This window comes from Pseudonaja textilis, chromosome 1 (assembly GCF_049901715.1).
Source record: "Pseudonaja textilis isolate UNSWEBS1 chromosome 1, rPseTex1.2, whole genome shotgun sequence".
NCBI lineage: Eukaryota > Metazoa > Chordata > Lepidosauria > Squamata > Elapidae > Pseudonaja > Pseudonaja textilis.
The window spans coordinates 37,550,584-37,570,562 of NC_141990.1; the positions used below are offsets into that span (position 1 = coordinate 37,550,584).

General features: G+C 36.9%; 2 protein-coding genes across 3 annotated transcripts in view; one reads left to right on the forward strand and one right to left on the reverse strand.

Annotated features, from left to right (window-relative positions):
* Positions 1-244: 244 nt before the first annotated feature.
* GEMIN6 (gem nuclear organelle associated protein 6) lies at positions 245-4,390 on the forward strand. The gene is made up of 3 exons (XM_026695961.2): positions 245-381; positions 1,849-1,994; positions 2,941-4,390. Exons 2-3 carry the CDS (start codon positions 1,867-1,869, stop codon positions 3,314-3,316), a joined length of 504 nt encoding a protein of 167 aa, XP_026551746.1. The 5' UTR covers positions 245-381; positions 1,849-1,866; the 3' UTR covers positions 3,317-4,390.
* A 504-nt stretch (positions 4,391-4,894) lies between these two features.
* The window catches only part of DHX57 (DExH-box helicase 57), a 29,657-nt gene continuing 14,572 nt past the window's right edge, over positions 4,895-19,979 (reverse strand). For both annotated transcript variants that reach the window (XM_026695958.2, XM_087931234.1), the window contains exons 12-24: positions 19,674-19,867; positions 18,682-18,798; positions 17,988-18,084; positions 17,552-17,725; positions 17,039-17,239; positions 14,805-15,081; positions 12,695-12,790; positions 12,517-12,600; positions 11,096-11,233; positions 9,839-9,913; positions 8,597-8,731; positions 7,990-8,190; positions 4,895-5,686 (exon numbers count right to left, since the gene is read on the reverse strand). In XM_026695958.2, coding sequence (XP_026551743.1) covers positions 5,543-5,686; positions 7,990-8,190; positions 8,597-8,731; positions 9,839-9,913; positions 11,096-11,233; positions 12,517-12,600; positions 12,695-12,790; positions 14,805-15,081; positions 17,039-17,239; positions 17,552-17,725; positions 17,988-18,084; positions 18,682-18,798; positions 19,674-19,867 — 1,933 coding nt within the window. In that variant the 3' untranslated portion in view covers positions 4,895-5,542. The remainder of the gene's footprint in view (positions 5,687-7,989; positions 8,191-8,596; positions 8,732-9,838; positions 9,914-11,095; positions 11,234-12,516; positions 12,601-12,694; positions 12,791-14,804; positions 15,082-17,038; positions 17,240-17,551; positions 17,726-17,987; positions 18,085-18,681; positions 18,799-19,673; positions 19,868-19,979) is intronic.

Genomic DNA, 19,979 nt, shown 5'->3' on the forward strand with positions numbered 1-19,979 from the left:
CGAGTCTACGATTCTAAATCTGCTAAAGGGATTCTTCCCGTCAGTTCCGTCCTTTTTGAAAGACTCCTCGGAAAGATCCGGCTACGGAAGAAGAATAAAGAGGCCCCCTGAACGCAGTGCCTTCTGGGTCCCAGAAAGGACGGCTGGGCTGGAGCGAGGTGGCTTCGCGCTGTCTTTAAAGGCGTTTCTGATTGAGTGGTGGCTGCCGAAGCTGAATATCCGGATTGTAATTTATTTTCGAGGATGTATATGAGTGCTGCCTCTACTTAAATGACAAGAATAACTGCAATCTTGCAGTCCAGCTTTCTTTTTTTTTTAATCAACGCGCTGTATTTTTATGGAGTTGACTATGCCGTAAGAACCGCGAGGGATTATTAAACGGTGCGTTCGTAAACTGCAGGTTTTTCCGAACCTGAAATTAATGTATGTTTTGGGGTTCATTCTTTTAGGAACATTGCTGAGTTCAGTACTAACGGACAATAGCCTAGCGGAAAGATTATTCGGTGGAATGATATTGCAACCATATCTTCGATACGGAAGAGCGATTAGCAAAAAGATTTCGATAATACGGATTGCTAAAATCATAATTATTATGACTTTATTATAGTATACGTGTTGTCACCGGGGTAGGGTGGGTAGGGGTTACTATTTTGGTTTTTATTTCTTTTATATGTTTTTAATATACTTGTAAGCTGCCTGGAGTCGCCATTTGAGAGTAGGCGGCTATATATATTTTCTAAATAAGGTTATGCCCGACTTTCCTTGGAGCAAAGTATGTGCAGCATTCTGGACATATTTTCCAAAAAGAAATATGTGAGGTGAATTGCTGATAAATAGCGACTGACCAACATTAACTGTGAATCTTGATCACTATACCTTCGGTGTAAAAGCTGTATGTTAAAACATAACCTAATGTCAAGAATATTGAAATTATATTTATTAATATTATGAAATTAGAGGCCATGTGCTGCTGTTTATAACTTAATAAGAGTTTTAAATGTTCACACTCCAGTTGCTTTAATTTAGGGTAAAAAGCCAACTTCAGTTGATATTAATATTCCTCCTTCAGCTTCTGAGGTTTATCAGGCCCATCTTGTTGCTGTTCCTGTGATCAAGAGTGAAAAAGTGCTATCAAATTAGTTTATAAATTAGTTTAATTTGAGATAGCAGGTTGAATGAAGGTTACAATCCAATACACGTTTGCCTGGGAATAAGTTAAGGTGAACTCTCACCCCACTTATAGATATGTATTGGTTGTACTTTTACCTTCTTATAATAATGTGCTTATATTTCTGATTAATGAAAAATAAGTAGGCAAAATAAGTATTTTTGCGATCAAAACTTGGGGTTAGCAGCTAAAGGCATCTGTCAAGAAATAAAAGCCTTACTCTATCAAAAAAGAACCCTTTTGGAAGGAGAAAAATGGATTCATTAATAAGGAATGTAAAAGAAAAAGAAAAATTGAGCTTATGTCAAAAAATTATACATATGCCAATATGGTGATGGTGTTGGGCTACAAATAAGGAAGCCCTGTTTTGCTCCACTCTTGGGTAAATTTTTGAAGTGCTGGTCTACCAAGACCTATTAAATCTTGAGATTCAATGTTACAACTGGACTTCAGCATTCCAACTATCAATGTCAGGGGAACGATAGCCAGAGATGGATATAACCGCTGTTTGTGAGCATTTCATAGACAGTTATTAGCCACTCTGATAAACAATCCTGGATTAATATGAATCTTGACTAGATTCAACAGGGCCATTTTATTCTTAGTCATGGAAATAGGCAAGTTTTCCTAATACAGAGGCAGAGGATATTGCTAGCAATGATGTTTTCTTTTCTCATTAGGTTCAGTAAAAAGAAAATATGACTGAATGGCAGAGGAAAACTCCTTTGGAATGGCAGGCTTTTGTGGATAAAGAAGTCAAAGTACTGGCTGCTGAGAAACACCAATACAAAGGATGGGTTTTAACAGTTGACCCAGTTTCTGCCAAGTATGTAGTGAATTCTATAAAGATTTTTTTTTTTTGAGAAATGTGTGCTAAGGGAAAATGAAGCGGATGAATGATTATATTGTATAAAATGAAAAGCAAATTAAACTGGGAGATTGTACGCCTAAACAAATACAAATGAATTCTTAATAAAAATATTAAATGTTTCTCTGGATAGTCATTTGAAAATATGTAGGTAATTTCAGGAAAAGTGCATGTGCATGCACAGAGAGGGAGGGAGAGAGAGAAAGAAAGAAAGAAATCAGTCCCCCAAAACTGCAAAGTAGCTGAGTCAAGGACCCTCCTGTTAACTGGCAATTGTGTGCATGCACTGAAGGACATCCTTTGGGATAGCTGATGAAGTAATCACTTCATGGCACACATAATGAAAATGACTTGAAACAACTTCATGATGACTTTAAGGACCAAAGCTGGGGGATATTTTGCTCATGATCAAAATGCTTCATCAAGTGATTTGCACAATATTAGCATTTGGTATAAGAATATTTAGAGTATATGTAAAATGTGTGGTAATCGACTTTACATCTTAGGATGATGTCAATTGAAAATGTAAGTCTGATGAAAAATAATTCCACCCAAATGCAACATGCATTATGTATATGATGTGACTGAAATATTTTATAAGTCTAACTGGAGAGTCCTCACTTATTCCGGCTTTTGATCTTGATCTAGTTATTACAAACTTCAGGGATTGCTAATGCAAACTGAAGCCCCAGGTTTATTGGGTAACTTGTGGGACAGCTTGTAATGCCATACAATTTCAGTGTTTTTTTTTTCATTGGGAAAGCAGCTGTTTCATTCTGATTTAAACTTTTTTGATACAACATCAGTATCAAGAGACTGATAGAAAGGCCTAGCATGCATGAAAAAGCCAACTAGCAATGTGATCATTTAACATAGCCTCATATGAACCTTTTACTTTTGACAGCATTCTTCTGGCAAATCCCCTTGAGAATGGAAGAGTGTCTGTTGTAGTTGTTTTAGGACATGCTGTGCAGAATATTGAAATAGTGACTGAAAAAGATGATGAAATCAAGGAAAAACTTGCACATCTCTTTATGGCTGGAAAAAGTCAAACTTATAATCAAGAAGAGCTGGACAGAAAGAAAAACTCCTTGAAGAGTTGGCTGGAGAAAAACCACATCCCTGTAAAAGAACAGGGAGAATCACAACCAACGCTGTGTGTGGCAGGTGTATTAACCATTGATCCCCCATATGGACCAGAAAATTGCAATAGCTCTAATGAAATAATTTTGTGTAGAGTTCAAGGATTGATTCAAAACTACCTTGCGCTTCAGCAGTGAGGCATATAGATTTCATTACACTTAAAACACTTTGCTTAATGGTTAATGCTCAGCCATTGTTTCCAAATGTTGTTTTGTATTGTATACAAATAGCAATTGTAGTTGTGATAATTATATTTTATATAAAAATAACTTTTTTTCTCACCAAATTCCTGCAAAGTTGATTTGTTTATATAAAATAAAGTTAAAAATAAGTCATTCTTATTCTTTCCAGTCTCTTAATTTGAAACCAAAATATTAACATTTCTGAAGAACATGGGACAGTAGTATAAGCAATATTTTGGACAGTTCCTCCTATGAATATGCAGCCTGTTTCCCAATTGAAAGTACCATATAGTAAATTTTAGAAGTCCATTTTCTGTACATACCCAAGTCCTTTTAAAATATTGAAAATGGGCATTTTTCTATGTAAGACTTTTTCAGATGCAATATAGTTAATATTTTCCTTGACTTTATTATCTACTACCACAAAACCACTTATGTGCACATGTATGTTCCTTTGAATGGTCAGACCATTGATAGAAATCTAAAACATGTTTTGGTCACATCTGTTGGGATTTGTAGTTCAGCATGGCTGCAGGGCATCATGTTGAAAAAGGCTGAGTAGACAATTGTCTTTCCAAATGTGGCATTTGGGAATGATTGTATATGTGAAGACCCAATGCTCACTATCTACAAAGTCCTTGATCATTCATGAAACTTACTGGTCACATTTTCAAATAATTGTCACCTATTGAAATGACACTAACTGAAGCCATAAAAGTTTCTTGTTTTGTTTCTCAGTTGCCATGCTTAGTGGGGAGGGAGCTTTGTGGAATGTAGAATGTTTCCTTTCAGAGTGCCAGACATAACACTGATGAAGCGCCTAAGAACTGAAGCTGACCCAGCGTATCCAGGCAGGAGGGGAGTACTAAGAGGCTCATCACCTGCTTGGTTGGCTAACACGATCTGGGACACAAGGGGGTGGCCAGTATCTATCTTTTAATAATGCCAAAGCATAGGAACCATTCAGAGTTGGCTTGACTTTGAACGTGCCCATATGATGTACCCAATAAACAAGATATTTGAAAAAGCAAGAGCCTCTGAGTCTTGAACTAATCGGTAGCATAACTTGGAACCATGACAATAATAAGTAGTTGAGGTGAAATACTGTAAAAATATAAATTCAGTATTAATAGGCGTCCTAAATATTTATTTTTAAACTCTGAGAAATTCATAAGGAACTTTATTGACGTATTTCCAAAATGTTGTTTGACTGAAATTCATAAGATTTTTCTTATTCTGATAGAAGTCTGCAAAAACTTTGGGCTTTGTTAATAAGGTGCCAGATGAAATTCGCAAGTCAATCAGTTGATTATAAATTAAGTTTTCTTATGCTTAAATTTGTCAATCACTTTTCTGTCCTGGATAGAATCAAGCTCAAAAAAATCAGGAGGTAGCTGTTTCCCAATATAAAATGTATACTTTCATCATCATTTTTGCAAAACTTCCCTCCCTCTTACCATATTCACAAATCAAACCACAATGCTTTGAGCAATTTCAAACAGACTATAGTTTTCTTAAAAGGAATGACAGCTATTAGTTTTGAGAATGCCTTTATTTATTACAATATTTATATAAAGTATATAGCCTACATCAGGCTCCAAAACTTTATTATTTGAGAATAATGAGTAATACAGCTTAGGGCAATTTTATGCTAAAATTATTCCATAATTTGTATTGCTATATTTGAATTCTAGCAGCCAACACTGATTATTTGACTAAATGAAAAGAGATGTACATTTACTGAAATTGGACAGGAATCATTTTTGGATGCAGAGCAATGTAGAAACCATGATTATGGTATGTTTCATGCACTGCCTTTTTGGAAGGGGAAGGACAAATTAACATCCTGCCAGATTATCATAGACTATTGGACACAAAAAGGGGATGGTGAATCATTAAACATCAAATGTATGTGTGATCTGTTCATGAATTATTTTCTGAATGCTTACCTCTTATTCAAAAGGGGAAAAAAACCTTAAGTTTTATTTTAAATATTCAAGCTCCTTATGTAAACCTGTATCCGTTTCTATTGTAATTATAAACTTGTTTATTTTGAGCTACAGTACTTAAAAAGGCTTTTAAATTGGATATTTAGGCTTCCAAATAACTATACAAGAGCCAGTGCTACATTTTATTATTCTGTCATTAAAATTAGAAGACAGCCATCCTCAGTAGCTAATGCTATTGTGTGGTCACAAGTTTTACAATCAAGTTGATAATCCGAGATCCTCGAGGGCAAGTGCACAGATCCATGCTGGGGTTTTTAATTTTTTCCTGGAGTAACTGGTCAAGTTCATTGCGAAGTTCTTTCACTAGTTCAGCAACCTGAAATCACAAATATGCACTTAAAATAAACTTCTTCTGGATAAGGTTTCTAATAACAGCCACTCAAAGCACTCCATAAACGCAGTGTGAAGGACATAGCCATTCTTTTATGCTGCCTCTGACTCTGGAAGGTCTATTCACTATTTCCTCTTTCTGAATAGCTACACCATACATTGCATCAGCAAATATTCAGTTTTTTTGTGTGGCAGGGGGATAATGATTCAAGAAAGACACCTTGTTTGATTCTTAGTGTGCTTGTAACTAGATCTTTGAACAAGTCCCACTGAATAGAGTATTACGTGAAACTATGATAATTACATTGTCCTTACATGTATCCCAATGTTCCAAATTAGGATAGAAAGAGAATGAAATGCAAAACACAGACATGGAAGGCTATATATATCAAGCTCTCGGTGCTTAAGTTTTCTATATATTAACTTGGAATTTTTATGCTCTGCACAGAAATGTTAAACACACTTATTCAGTCTTGAGTATTTTTCTTTATGTGGTTTACAGGGTTAGTTTATCTACCTGCACAAGTTATTGCATCATACAATCAAAATACCACAAGAAATTAATTTTTCAGAAGGTGAAAGGTTGTTTTTCACACCTGCAACATGTTTTCCTTCTATCTTTCAATGGGAGGAAAGTATGTCACTTGGGAAATGGCTGACCCTACAGAGTTCTTTTTGCCACAGCAGAAATGAGGTGGCAAAGCTGTTCCCCTCATATGAAATAAATGACAGCAGTTCTGGGAGCGGGCAGGAAAAAAGTGGAAAGAGATTCTACCTGCCACTCTTCTGGCCTCTCACTGAAGATCACCTACGCCTATGCGGAAATATCTGGAATGTGTGAAGCAATAATAGCTGCATGGTTGAAGGAGGCAGTCATACTGGCTATCTACAGCAGCAGTGGCTGCTGCTGCTGCTGCCGCTGCTGCTGCTAACACAGGCAGGAAGGGCAGCTGCAGTAGGCTGGAGGGAAGGGTAGGGATTATCATAATAGGAGCAGAGGTTACCAAGAGGAATCCATTCCTCAATGTCATTCGTCCTATGAGACCCCCTCCTCCTGCCCAAATGTCTCTGGATGCAGGGCAAAACTTGGTTTTCTCTGGCAGCCAAACCACAAATGCCCAGAATCCACAACCAAATGTGAGAGGGTAATTCTGTAGCAGGCAAATAATGACCTTTCTCGGGCCTCTCTTTCATGTGACACTTCAAAAACATACCTCTATACTGGCCTACTTTTATCCAGCCTAAGCCTATCTGAAAGACGCTGGCCATAAGATGATAATTCTATCAGGAGGATAGGCATATATTATCATGATAGGCATACTTCATTGATACAATTTATCTTACTGTATAAGGTTGCAACTTCATGAGACATATACACAGTACCATATTGGTCTGTATTATACCAGTGAACTGCGAAACAATGGTTTTCAAGCAATGAAGGCATCTATATTCACGAAGGAGGCGCTGTCCTTAAATCACCCATCCCATAGAGTTTGATTTGAGGCCATAAAGCCATAAGAAGGAAAGTGGTCCTTTTCAATTTAGGAAATTTAAAAAAATTAGATAAAATGCTGCTCATTGTATTAAGTGCCTTCTAGAACAGATACATTTTTCCATTTCAGCCTCAGTGACCAAAGTGTCCAGAAGGGGGTTTTCTTTAAGGAACAGAACCTGTTCTCTATTTTGATATAGAAAGTTGTACAAGACAACATCATCCAATACTGCAAATGAAAGTACGTATGATCCTTGACTTACAACCATACATTTAGTGACTGTTCTAAGGTTCCGGAGAGCTGAAATTTTTTTTTAACTTATGAGCAGTTCTCACATTTATTACGGATGCATCCTCTCCATGGTCACATTATCAAAATTCAGGTGTTTGCCAACTGGCATGTATTTCTCACAGTTGCACTGTCCAGGGGTCATGTGATTACCATCTGTAATCTTCCCAGCCAGCCTGATAAGCAAAATCAATAGGATAAGCCAGATTGGCTTAATGACTGCATGATTCACTTAACAACTGCAGTGATTTGTTTAGCAACTGTGGCAAAAAATATTGTAAAATGGGACAAAACTCACTCAAGAACTCTCCTGCCTAGCAATGGAAAAATTGGGTTCAACTACGATTGTGAGTCATGGACTAGCTAATTTTATTATGAGAACTATTTATATCAACCATTTTTAAGATGTTGTCCTTTAAGTGTATAGGGGTTACAACATTTATAATCCAAGAGATTTGGAGAACAGCTTGAAAAAACAATGGATCTGCTGTGTTGCTTAATTCATTACCTGACGTGAAGCTGCAACAAAGTTAATCCACCCATCATCCAAGGAAACAACATATGCCCCATTCTGGAGCTGCATGTTCACACGGCCTCCCCCAAACAAGATCAGTGGATATACTGACACCATGCTGCAGTCTCGAATAAAAATCCGGCTGGTTTTTACCATTTCATGGTATACCAAGTAGGGGCTATCAAACTGCTTTACCTGAAATACAGAATTCCAAAGAATAATTATGGAACATTTAAAACAAGAACAACAACTTTGGTTATATAAATATCATCTGTATCATACTATACACCTGCCACCTAGATTTTGCTAACAAAAATGGGTACTCTGCCAGCATAAAATGGCCAGACCTGAAGAGGACATGGAGATGATATTCAAAACCTCTAAGCAGGCTTCATATGAATCTAGTAAGCTGGAGGAGAAAGGAGAGAAAGACATATCCTTGTATTGGTGTCTATAGAAATATTCAATGTTTCAACAAGGCTTATAGTATATAAGCAGGCAACTATTGTCTAATGTGCATGCTATTCCTTCCATAAAGAAGACTATATATGCTAGAATAAGTTGGAGTAGAATACTTTACTGACTGGAGGTTAGAAATTACCTGATAATTTACAGAGGATGGATGAATGTGAACGTAACCCTGGCTTTTTGTAGCAAACATCAGTGTTTCAGGTTTTGGATTAATTTTAGCAGCTCCTTTAATAATCTTCAGACACTTCTTTTCTGGTACTTTTATCTAAAATGGTAAATAAAAATTGTGAATTGAATATCCACAAACAATCCCCATTTATTTCAACAGATATGCCTAGAAAGAGACATTTCTACTAAACTGCTTCCCTCTAACAAATCAACATGGTGATATTGTGGAATTTAAAAGAAAAGAAAGAATGGGGGGGGGGGGAAGAACCCAGAGAGACTACCTCATTCCTCAAATCTATTCCAAACTTGGTAGTAGCACATATTACAAAGCCATAGCCCAGATGTTTTTGTTTGACAAGATAACTGGAGCGCCATGTTTGTGAACATGATCAATGTATGTGAAATCAGTGCAAATCCAACCCAACCCTGAAGTCATTAGCTGGTGTTTGGAAAGCACATTGTTTTAAGCACCAGCTTTCATTTCTAACACTATGTATTTCCTGGCAGGTTACCATTTTTCCCTTCTCCCCAAGAAATCCTTATTGTGTCAGTAACCACTTCTCTTGTTGCTACAGTACTTTTCTCTGAGCCTCAGCCAAGTCCTCTAAACCCAAACCTGCCTAGAACCAAGCAGCTATAAACACAGACTGGTTTTGCAAAACAACTACTGTTAAGTCATTCACCAACTAACTAATGTCCCCATCTCAAGCCAGTGCAATAAAACTCCACGAAACTTTACAATGCTAGTTTCTGCAAATATGTTTTAAGTCCTAGTGTAGGACTTTGGGATAGGGTGAGGAAAAATAGCCCTGCTGTGTATTAAAAGCAGAGTTAAGCTATCAGTAATACTATGCCTACAGTGGAGGATTGGAGCACTAGGTTCCAGGCAGAAAGAAAATGGTGGGTTTTTTTGTTTTTGATTTGTTTATTCAAAATTTCAAAAAAGATTTAAAAAGAGAAACATGTTTTCACATTTTGCAGCATTATCATAACAGTGTATATATATCTATTAGTGTCAATTACATTCATTTACTACAAATATATCTATAATTTGCAGAAAGGAAATGGTTTTAATGCTTAAGGAAGTTCTTGTATAAATTCCCCCCTTAAAATGTCCTGGTATTGCAATCAATTCTTTTTCACAGACCAGAGTCAGGAAATAGATATTAATACAAGCAGATGATGATTACTTTTATATGCTTACCTGAACCACATTTGGATACATAGCGGCACATAATATGGCTGATATCAACTTGACATTCTCTGCATTTGCATTTGCCTGTGACATAGATGACAAGTTAAAGAGTATGAAGACTATCCCTTATGCAGGCATTGGCAAAGAACTATGTAGCATGCAGCAGCAACTGGGAAGAAATCCTGAATATTTTCGGTGTCAGGTTTCTTTTAAAAGAGATTTCTCAATCTTATGTTTGAGAAATATGTTTGAAAATAAGGTAATGCATACTGGTATCATCAGAAGTTTTAGGATGGAGGGGAAATATTTGGGCCTCTATCTTCTGCCTGAAATACATATGACAGCCTTATGCCAAATCAGACCACAAGCCAATGAAATCTTGTGTGACCCGCAGTAGGTTTTTAAAAGTTTTCTATTGCTTCTTTCTTTTCTATTGGAGGTAGCGCTGACTGAAGTTGTGACTTTCTGAACACAAAGTCCCAGGTATAATCTGCTGTTGCTATACACATTCCTGAGAAATAAGTTATTATAAATGCTATTTCCATTTTAGCACTTTTAAAACACACACATGAAAAACCCCAGGAACAAATAATTAACATTTCTAATTTTAAATTTAAATTCTAATTTTAAAAATATCCCAGTGGAAGGATAAAAAAAATTATCTCCAGTCCCTTGAAATACATCAACAGATCTTCATAGAAACTACTTTTAAGTGAGCTGTTTTCCTATTAGATACATCTTGGAATGAGTTATCTACAAATGAATTCAACATTATAATTTTTGTTTCTGAATTTTCTGTGTTTTTTATGCTGCCCAAAAACACATGTCAGCACCTACTTTAATAAAGTTAGAATTACAATAAAGTTACAATTACAATGAAATTATTATTTATATTAATACATCACTAATATTTAACTATATAATATATATAAATCATAGGTTTTGTTTTCAAATAACTCTGCTTCATCAACCTACCAGCTGGACTAAACAGACAAACAGTTCACACCTGACTAAGATAATTTTCCAGTACGTAAGAAAGTCAAAAATGACTTTTCATAACACTGAAAGCAACTTGAAAAGCATCTTCAGTCTACTAGATCTTAACAAGAAAGGAAGTATTCCAGAAATAATCACTATTAGTATTATAATATGGGAATTAGGTAAAATGTAACCATCTTTACTTAAGAATGTCGCTGAGGAAGAAAGGAAACATGGAAGAGGTGGGTAGAAAAGTTAACAGATTAAAAAAACTTGCCAGCCAGTTACCTCTTCTCCTGTAGCTTCAAGAACACCATCCCCCCTTTGAGAAAATCTCTGTTCTATGTCTCTGGCTCGGAGTCCTTCTTTCACAAATCCAATATCAGACAATAGTTCAGTAAACTGCCTTTTTAAACGTGCCATTTCCTAAAAAAAATGGGAAAGACTTCTTTTAATAATGAATAGAATTTGAAAACAGAATTCTAAAGAGCGACTAGTAGTTTATTAATGTTACTCTTTTATTCCCATTTGGCATATACCAATATATGAACTGGTGATATACAGCAGTAGATCAGCCCCAGAAGACTGATAGAATAGGTCTGGCCTGCTCATGCCTTCGTTTTGCTCACTCTGACCATAATAAAGCTGATATTGAAAGAGAATATTGTGGTTGGAAGATATGGAGAAAATATATCTATCTGGTATAAAAATAACTATATAGTCAATATAGTTATTGGGTTCTTAGTATGTTAATTCCCAACTATAACCATATGTGGTTAAGGGTGGTGATTTCTGAATTATTTCTGGTAAATCTTAATGATCTTCAACTGTTTCCTCAATGTGAAGATCAATAACAGCAACCAAAATGTATTACTTGTATTACAGGTAGTCCTTATCACTGATTGCTTAGCGACCATTTGAAGTTATGATAGACCTACCTTGGGGTTACTACTTAAGACCTGGACTTCAAGTTTGATGGTCAGCTCTCCCATGTGGTCCCCCATGTGGCTGAACTTCAGGCACTTGGCAACACAGCTGCATTTATTACTATTTGCAGCATTCTGTGTCACATGATTGCATTTTAGGGCAGTTTTGGCAAAAACTAGCAAATACTTCTGGTTTTTGGCAAAACTGCACATGTAGTGAACCAGTGGTTCACTAAATGACTGTGGAGTTTGCTGAATGACTGCGGATTTGCTTAACTTGTGTGGTGATTTGCTTAACAACCTGCACAAAAAAGGTCATAAAATCAGGTCAGTCATGTGACGGTGTTATGACTGTCACAAATTGCAATCACAATGATCTGGCTCATTGACAGCTATAAGTCAAGGACTACCTGTATTTCATCTTGCCTCTTCCCAGCACCTTCCTTTACAACATGCACCACACTGGGTGCTTTTTGAGAATATAGTCTCAAATGGGGCAACAATGTGGTGCAAAGGAGGAGGATGATCAGCTGTATGAATTCAAAATGACTTCTACATAAATGCAAATTATCTACCTTTTTTTTCCCTGGAACCATGAGGTCCACCATCCAGAGCAGAGGCATAATGAAATGAAATAGAATAATAGCATAAACAAACCTGATCTAAAATTGTGCAGGTGAAAAAGATATGGCACAACAAGAGGTAGGTATTGGAACAAATTATTTTACAAGGTCAGTAAAACACTTTTAAAGGTAAAAATACAAACTAAAAATATTATGTTACCTGAAGAACATTTTCTGATAAAAAGTTTTGTCTGCAAAATGCGGAACTTGCTTGAAAGCCCTCTTTTGAAGACTGGCGCCACCCCTAAAAAGTGGAAATTTAAAATATCACTTTACTATTTAATCCCCAAAGTTTAAAAGGATCTTAACATGATCAAAGTGAACTTATCAACTCTTACCTTATATGCTTGGATGAGAGCCAGATAATCACTGTTTCCTATGGAAAACTCAAGCTTTTTCTTGTATGCCACCTCTCTTTTGTCCCAAGGAGAAATCTTAATAATTAACATAAAAGTTCCATTACATAGCTAATATATTTAAAATTAAAATTCAGCCTCAGCTGTATAGAATTTATCTAAAATCTGTGTATACATAGGAATGAATTACAGTAGAACTTCTCAAAACTGGTGGTGTTACAACCCTGTAAAATAATAGATTAATTGACTGCCTCCCTCATTAAAAAAAACTGTCAGGCTATACTTGACCTCAGCAAAGACCAAGTAGCATAGTCCTATGCAGATATTTAAAAAAAACACCTCTGTTCAGCAGCCTACAGATCCATGTGGAGATGGTTTCTATACAGAGACTCTCAGAAGACATTCATCTACAGGTAGTCTTCACTTAACGACTACTTGTTCAACTATTTTTGAAAGTTGCAACACTGCTGAATGAGTGATACCTATAACCTGTACCCGTAGTTTCAGCTATCACACCAACCCCTGTGGTCATGAGATAACAATCCAGTTTGACAACTGGCTCACACAGGTAGGAATATCCCATGACCAAGTAATGTCACAACATCACATTGATCATGTCACATTGTTTCACCTAGCAACAGAAAGTCTGGTCCCAATTAAGCAAGGAGTACCTCTATTAAAGATGAAATTTGAAAGAACTATACTGGCAGCGTCATGCCCCTGGTGGAGACTGACTCTGAGGGAGAGGAGGAACAGCTGACAGGAAGTGCAAGTATGGCTCCATAGGTTGTGGAGGAGGCTAGGGAAGGGCACAGGGCCGGCTGGGCAGTCAGAGGAGGACCCAGGCCCATCCCCTCTCCATCCTAGGGCACACAGAAAGGAGAGGATAAGGGAGAGATGTGGTCTACTGGGGAGGAGAGGGCTTTGATCCTCTTCATGGCTGCAGCTGTGACAACTGGATAAGAGGACGGACCTGCGTACGGGTGAGTGCTGGAAACAAAGCGTGGAAATATTTCTAGTTTATTGTTCCTCTCTGAGTTTGGCAACCTTCCCAGTGTGTGTTCTGATATCTGTGGACGTCTTCAAGCCCTTATCTTGCCTGGTTTGTGTTTTTTTTACTCTCTGTCATTTAAACGGCATTTCCTCCTTCTTGTAACTGCTTGTGTGGGAGTTTTTGTCTCCAGTCAAGGATATTTGGAGCTTGGAAGCAAAATGAAGGAATAAAAGGAGCTTCACCTGTTTTTTGTGACAGTGTTTATTTTGTATCCCACCCTCGGTCATCACAGGCAGAGAGAACCATACTTATCTATCGTTTTTTAAAAATTTGACCAGGATTTCCATATAACATTTTAGGTTCCCCTCTTATGGACTTCTACTGGCTCCATTTATCCCACCTATGACTAACGTTTAGTGTTAATACTGGTGATCATCACTGATATTTGTATTATTGTTATATTCATTTCATTGTTAGGTAATTTTAATATTTTATACTAACGTTTTAGTCTTATCAATAAATTTAGGTGTATATACTGTATATCTATGTACCAGTGTGTTCTGTCCTAAATGAGATAATAAAGATTTGTTGTTATTATCAGGCTGCATTTTTCCAGGGCTTTCCAAATAAATAGGCACCCAAGCACAGCACCTCTTCTATTTCTTGTAAGAGAACACAATCCATCATGACAAAAGGCAAGCATGAACTGTCTACAGATGCACAGGCACCCAAGCACAGCACCTCTTCTATTTCTTGTAAGAGAACACAATCCATCATGACAAAAGGCAAGCATGAAGTGTCTACAGATGCCAGAACCTAGTGTGATGCCTCCCAAGAAAACATCCAGAAAGAACCACCCTTGAAAGAAGGAGAAAGTGAAACTAGGCACAAACACCTTAATCTTAGCTGAGTTGGTGCTTAGGAGCATGTTGAGTCTGGAACTGCTGCTGTAAGTGCAAAGACTGTTGAAGGACGATGCCAACACCTACATCCAGTGGCTCAGTGACAGTCCAAGTAAAAGGGAACCAAGAATTGTTATCTCTTGAAACTGTAACAACCCATAGTCTGGGAATCCTAGATTATCATAATAATACTTACAAAAGGTGACTTGTGAGCTCTGCTCGCTGCTATTGTTAGTGCAGGATCCAGACAGCGAAAGATGGTGCCAAGAAGCATTAATTTCCCAATTCTCACATCAACAGGCAAAGAGGCCAAATGATGCCCCAAGGGAGTAAGCTTTTCTTCTGATGTTAAGGCTCCTACATCCTGCAACCGCTTCTTTGATGCATTTATAGATTCAGCTGTTGGTGGCTCAATAAGTTGTGATAACACTGAATGAAGTTTATGTGTGGAAAACATTTCCAAAATCTTTATTCTGGAAAAAAAAACATAGTTCAGCCAAAGAAAATTACCAATCCTCTGCTATATGGGGCATGCAAAGAAGTACAGAATTGTAGAAAGTAGAAAAATGGCCCTGATGCAGATATACAAGATCCATACACAAGATTTTGTGAAACATCTTTTATAGCCATATGAGACAGAAAATATTTGGAAGTGGCTCAGACACATTTTTAATTCACTGAACTATAAGAAGGAGAGAAGATATAGCACAATCAGACTTGCAATCTTCTGTTATTATAACTAATCCAAATAAAAATAGTTTTAGCTTTCTTGTGGAGTTGAATTCTTAATCTAACGAGGCTGACAAGAATTCAGCATTCAATTTCTCCAATGATTTTCAATCTTCTTACTTTGTTCAAAGTTCAAAAAGTACAGTATACAATACTTATTTCTGATTGCTTCTTGTATTTGAGATATTTTTTTTCCATGTTTCAATGTTCCAGAATCTAAACCTACCTCCATAAGTTAAAAATCCTATTACCTGTGATTTTATTGTCCATGGTTATATGTTCAAATGTTGCTTTCACAGATAACAAGATCCTGGCCATAGTAGGGGATGGGTGGAGGTGCTTTTACTATCTCTTTAAGTTACTACCGAATTTGCTCCTGTCCTCCAAGCTGTACCCTCAGTTTAGCTCCAGGTTTCTGAAAACCTAATTTTAGCCAACCCCACCTCCCCCAAATAGTGATTTCCAGGAACAGTTCCCTTTTCAGGCAAAATTGATGCAGTTAAAGCACTAAAAGTATCTGGCAGACATAGCTACAGTATTTGGGGGAAAGACTTTAGCTCAGGAAAAAAGAGGGCTGACTTCCATACAGCAATTGCCCTTTCCAAAACCATTTTCCCCAGAAACAGATGAACAGGATGGAACCTGGCAAAAAATATTGAAAATCATGGTCACATGACAATGGAACACAACTAGTCATAAAGGTGAGCTGGTTACCAAGTGCCTGAAATGAAGTCATGTGATCCCAGGGTTGCATGGAGCCGTTGGACGTGTAGAACTGGGTTGTAAATAGCTTTTAGCTTGGGATGCGTGTGTCTGTCATAACTTTGAATGGTCACTAAGCAAGGACTACCTGTACTGAACATAGGGTAAAGTGGATAGATTCTTGAAACCTTTCCCTTTTTATACCACTTTCTCAATACCAGCTTCATCTTTTTCTCATTAAATGGAACATGCTACTCTGAACCTCTTGCCTTTCTTGCAATGAATTGAGTACTGTAATAAACTAAATTGTCATAAATTACTGCCTTTATTTGCTTTGTCTGCTAGATTCATATAACTCATTGTAATATATTCCCCACAAATTGTCAGTTGCTTATTATCTGATTGTTCTTATAAATGTTGTCTTATCGGATTGGTTATGATATGAATTGGAATTATGATATCATTTGGGAATGAATAAACCTATTTGACCTATAGAATGAATGACCTATAGTATTAACATCCCAACAAAATTAGGGACTGCAGGAGACTAATTTCTAATATATAAGTATTATGAGAGCTCAGAAAAAGTACTTTACTGCTCCTTTAAGGAATTGTTGCTGAGTACAGTGGGAGTACCCTTCATTGATACGAAGAACATTTGCCTGCTTTGGATCTAAATATTGCACATCTCTAGATAGAGGCTGCTTCTAACATTACTACTCAATCCATTTAATTGGAAATCCCAGGCACTGAATTTGTGGCACTTGCACACTTCTGCCAGCTTAGAGTTAGAAATGTTTTGATACGGCTACTTACAGTGAGCTAATCAGGATAAATCTGGCAATTAGTTTGCACATTTGCCAAGAATCAAGCCATTAAGGGACAGAAGTAAGAAAATAGGAGGAAAAGGAAGTAAGAACAGAAGATGATTTGTATTTACATATAAGGTATTGAAGTTTAGTTGGAAAACCTGCAATATCTGGCAAAAGAATAATCTACCTGAGGCAAAGCTGTTCCAGAGGCACTCGTTGTATCTCGGGCAACTGGTGCTTTAAAAGGTGATGATTATAATGATGACTACTGAAAAGATGAAAGCAAACCCCAGAAGCTACACGACCTGCTCGTCCTTTTCTTTGCAAGGCATTGGCTTTGGACACGTATGAATCCTCCAGGCTTTCCATGCCCTTGCTTGGATCATATCTACCAGAGGGAAAATATAGAACCGTGTTTGCAGTATTAAAATACATGATAGGTAATGAAGTATAACATTGAGAAAGTATGATGCTTATGGACATTTATGTGGCTCTAGAATCCCTCCATGTGGTCCTCAAACTTGTATACTTCTTGTCTCTATCCTTCACTTAATATGGAGTGTTGCAGATGTTGCAGAATTGCCTTGATTTTTGTAATCGAAATCCTGTTTCTCAAAACCAGAATGTGAATACAGGTCATTTCTACATGGCCTATTGTTCTGAGTTTTTATTCGCTACTTCTTCCAGATTCTTTAAATACCTTTTTTCTTTCATTTTTCCTGAGTCAATCACATAGACCACATCATTGATGGTTATGGAAGTTTCCGCAATGTTTGTAGATATGATGATCTTGGTGATACCAAGAGGAGGCTGGGAGAATACGGACTGCTGATCTTCACTGGAAAGAGTTGAATGGAGACGATACACAACACAGCTAAAAGATTAGAGAACAGGTTTGAAAAAAAAATTATGTGTAAGCATTTGTTCCATCTCCAGTTCCAATACTTCAAAAGTTTGACTTGGAAGTATAGAATATTAGTAAACAAGCATTCACAGTGGCTATATTCCAGGGCAGAAAATTCATGTCCAGGGAAGAAATGTTATATAACTATTAAATAAAATGCCTAAACTCATTGACAAGATTAAAACATCTTTCTATTTTTCTTTTCTTTTAAAAGTATATTAAAAAGACATACCGTTTGCTGTGCCGGTTGTTGAACATGGCATTAGACTGCAACCGATTATATAATGCTTGGATTTCTGCTAAGCCTGGCAAAAATATCAGTACTGCACCTAAACATGAATTAAAATAATAAAATGAGTGGAACAGCGGTGGGTTGCAAAGTAGATTACCACCAGTTCAGTGGGTGTGGCTTGGCAGGCGCACTTTGAACACGCACACACTTTGCACGCATGTGCATTCCAAATACACACTTTGCGCACACAGAGAGGCTTTCCTACTCCTGCAATCCTGCACTCTCCCTGTAGCTTCAGCAGCTGACACGCGGCAATCTGCTATGCCGCACAAAGCAGCTGTGCTTCAAAAGCAGGGAATAAAGGTCAGAATGGGAGGCTGGGAGGGCGGGCCCAAAAGCAGCTCCTCAGAGAGAACTGGTTCGGTCTCTGCTGATCTTCGGCACTACCAGTATGCCAGAACCGGGCCGAACCGGTAGAATAGCACCACTGGAGTAGAAGCTATTCTGTCTCCTTCACTGCCATATTTATCTTTGTTTTTCTCAGTTCCTCTCTGCTGCTTCATATTTTACATTTTCAAACGCAGAAAGCAAAGCATGCGGGTTATTACACCGGTTGGATCCCATCCCTGATTGGAACTATTCAGTTTAATCAATTTGTAAAACAGATTAGAGATTTAAACTGTTTTTAAGTTACCTGGTGGATATAAATGTTTGCCGCTGACAATCCATTCCAGTAAGGCCTCAATTAATTCAAGATTTACTTTGTCTAAATCCATGTTTGCCATGGTTTTTAATACTGATTTGCTAACACCTACAAAAAAAGAAAAAAGAAATATGCATAAGCAAAAAAAGAAACAATCCCACCAGTAAAATGTAGTAAAGTTAATTTAGTCAGTAAAAATGCAAACCAGCAAGATATATCAAAACTGACAAGAGAAATAGATGTATTTCCTATGTAGCAAAACTTTCTCTGACACTTTTAAAGTATTACATACATTTTCAACCTTTTAAAAATAAAATTTTGTCCTTCTGTCCCTCACAGACTCTTTGCAATGTCCTAAAATCTCAAACAACAGACATTTCAATTAGGGCATTAGAGTACAAATCATGGCATTTATTTAAAATAAATAAAATCCTGACTTTCCACTTGGACATACAATAGCTTTATTGCTAAAAGTTAACCTGAATCACACTGTTGGGCTACATATAGAGTTCTATTATCTCTTATAGCAGGTTGCTTGTTCACTCACCTATTTATCCCTAGTATACATTTCATTCAGTACCATGTCCTCTATCCACTGTGAGAGCATGAATTTACTGAATTTAAAATTTTGATTTTTTTTCTTCCTGCCCAGAAAATATTGAAAAATAAATTAAGACGGACACATTTCCAAACTGCTCACCACCAATCATATTCCAAGGGAAATCATTTTAACTATTATTCAGTATTCCTACTAGCATAACTTAAATTCTTATTAAATTCTTATTTTATGAAAGATAATGGTCAGGATTTGGAATCTGTTGAAAATTCCAAAAAGACCTGAAAATTTTGCACAAATATAGCTTAGTATAGATAGATATGCAAAAAGTTCTTACAATTTTTGAATACAACTTTCAGGTAATAAACCAAATATTTTTCATATATAAAGAATGCCTGGAAACCAATGACTATATCATGAGGGATACCTTTGTAACGTATCAGCAGTTGTTGGAAAGTCAGTGTTTGATCTGGGGCAGAATCCTGGACTGTAATTTTCACCAAACCAGTATACTTTAGAGTCTCTTCTACTTCTTCTGCAGCAGTCCGTGTGTGCCTTCCTGTCTTGTGTGCAGTTGGTTTTACTCTGCGCATATATGGACTGCTATGCTCCAAAACATACCTGAATACATGCCGAGAGAGGTCATGGGGAAAAAAGCAAGCAGTTATCTTTGCTTTTCAGTTAACAGTTTTCCCAGCTTATACTTTATGGATGGTGCTGTGTAATTAAGATA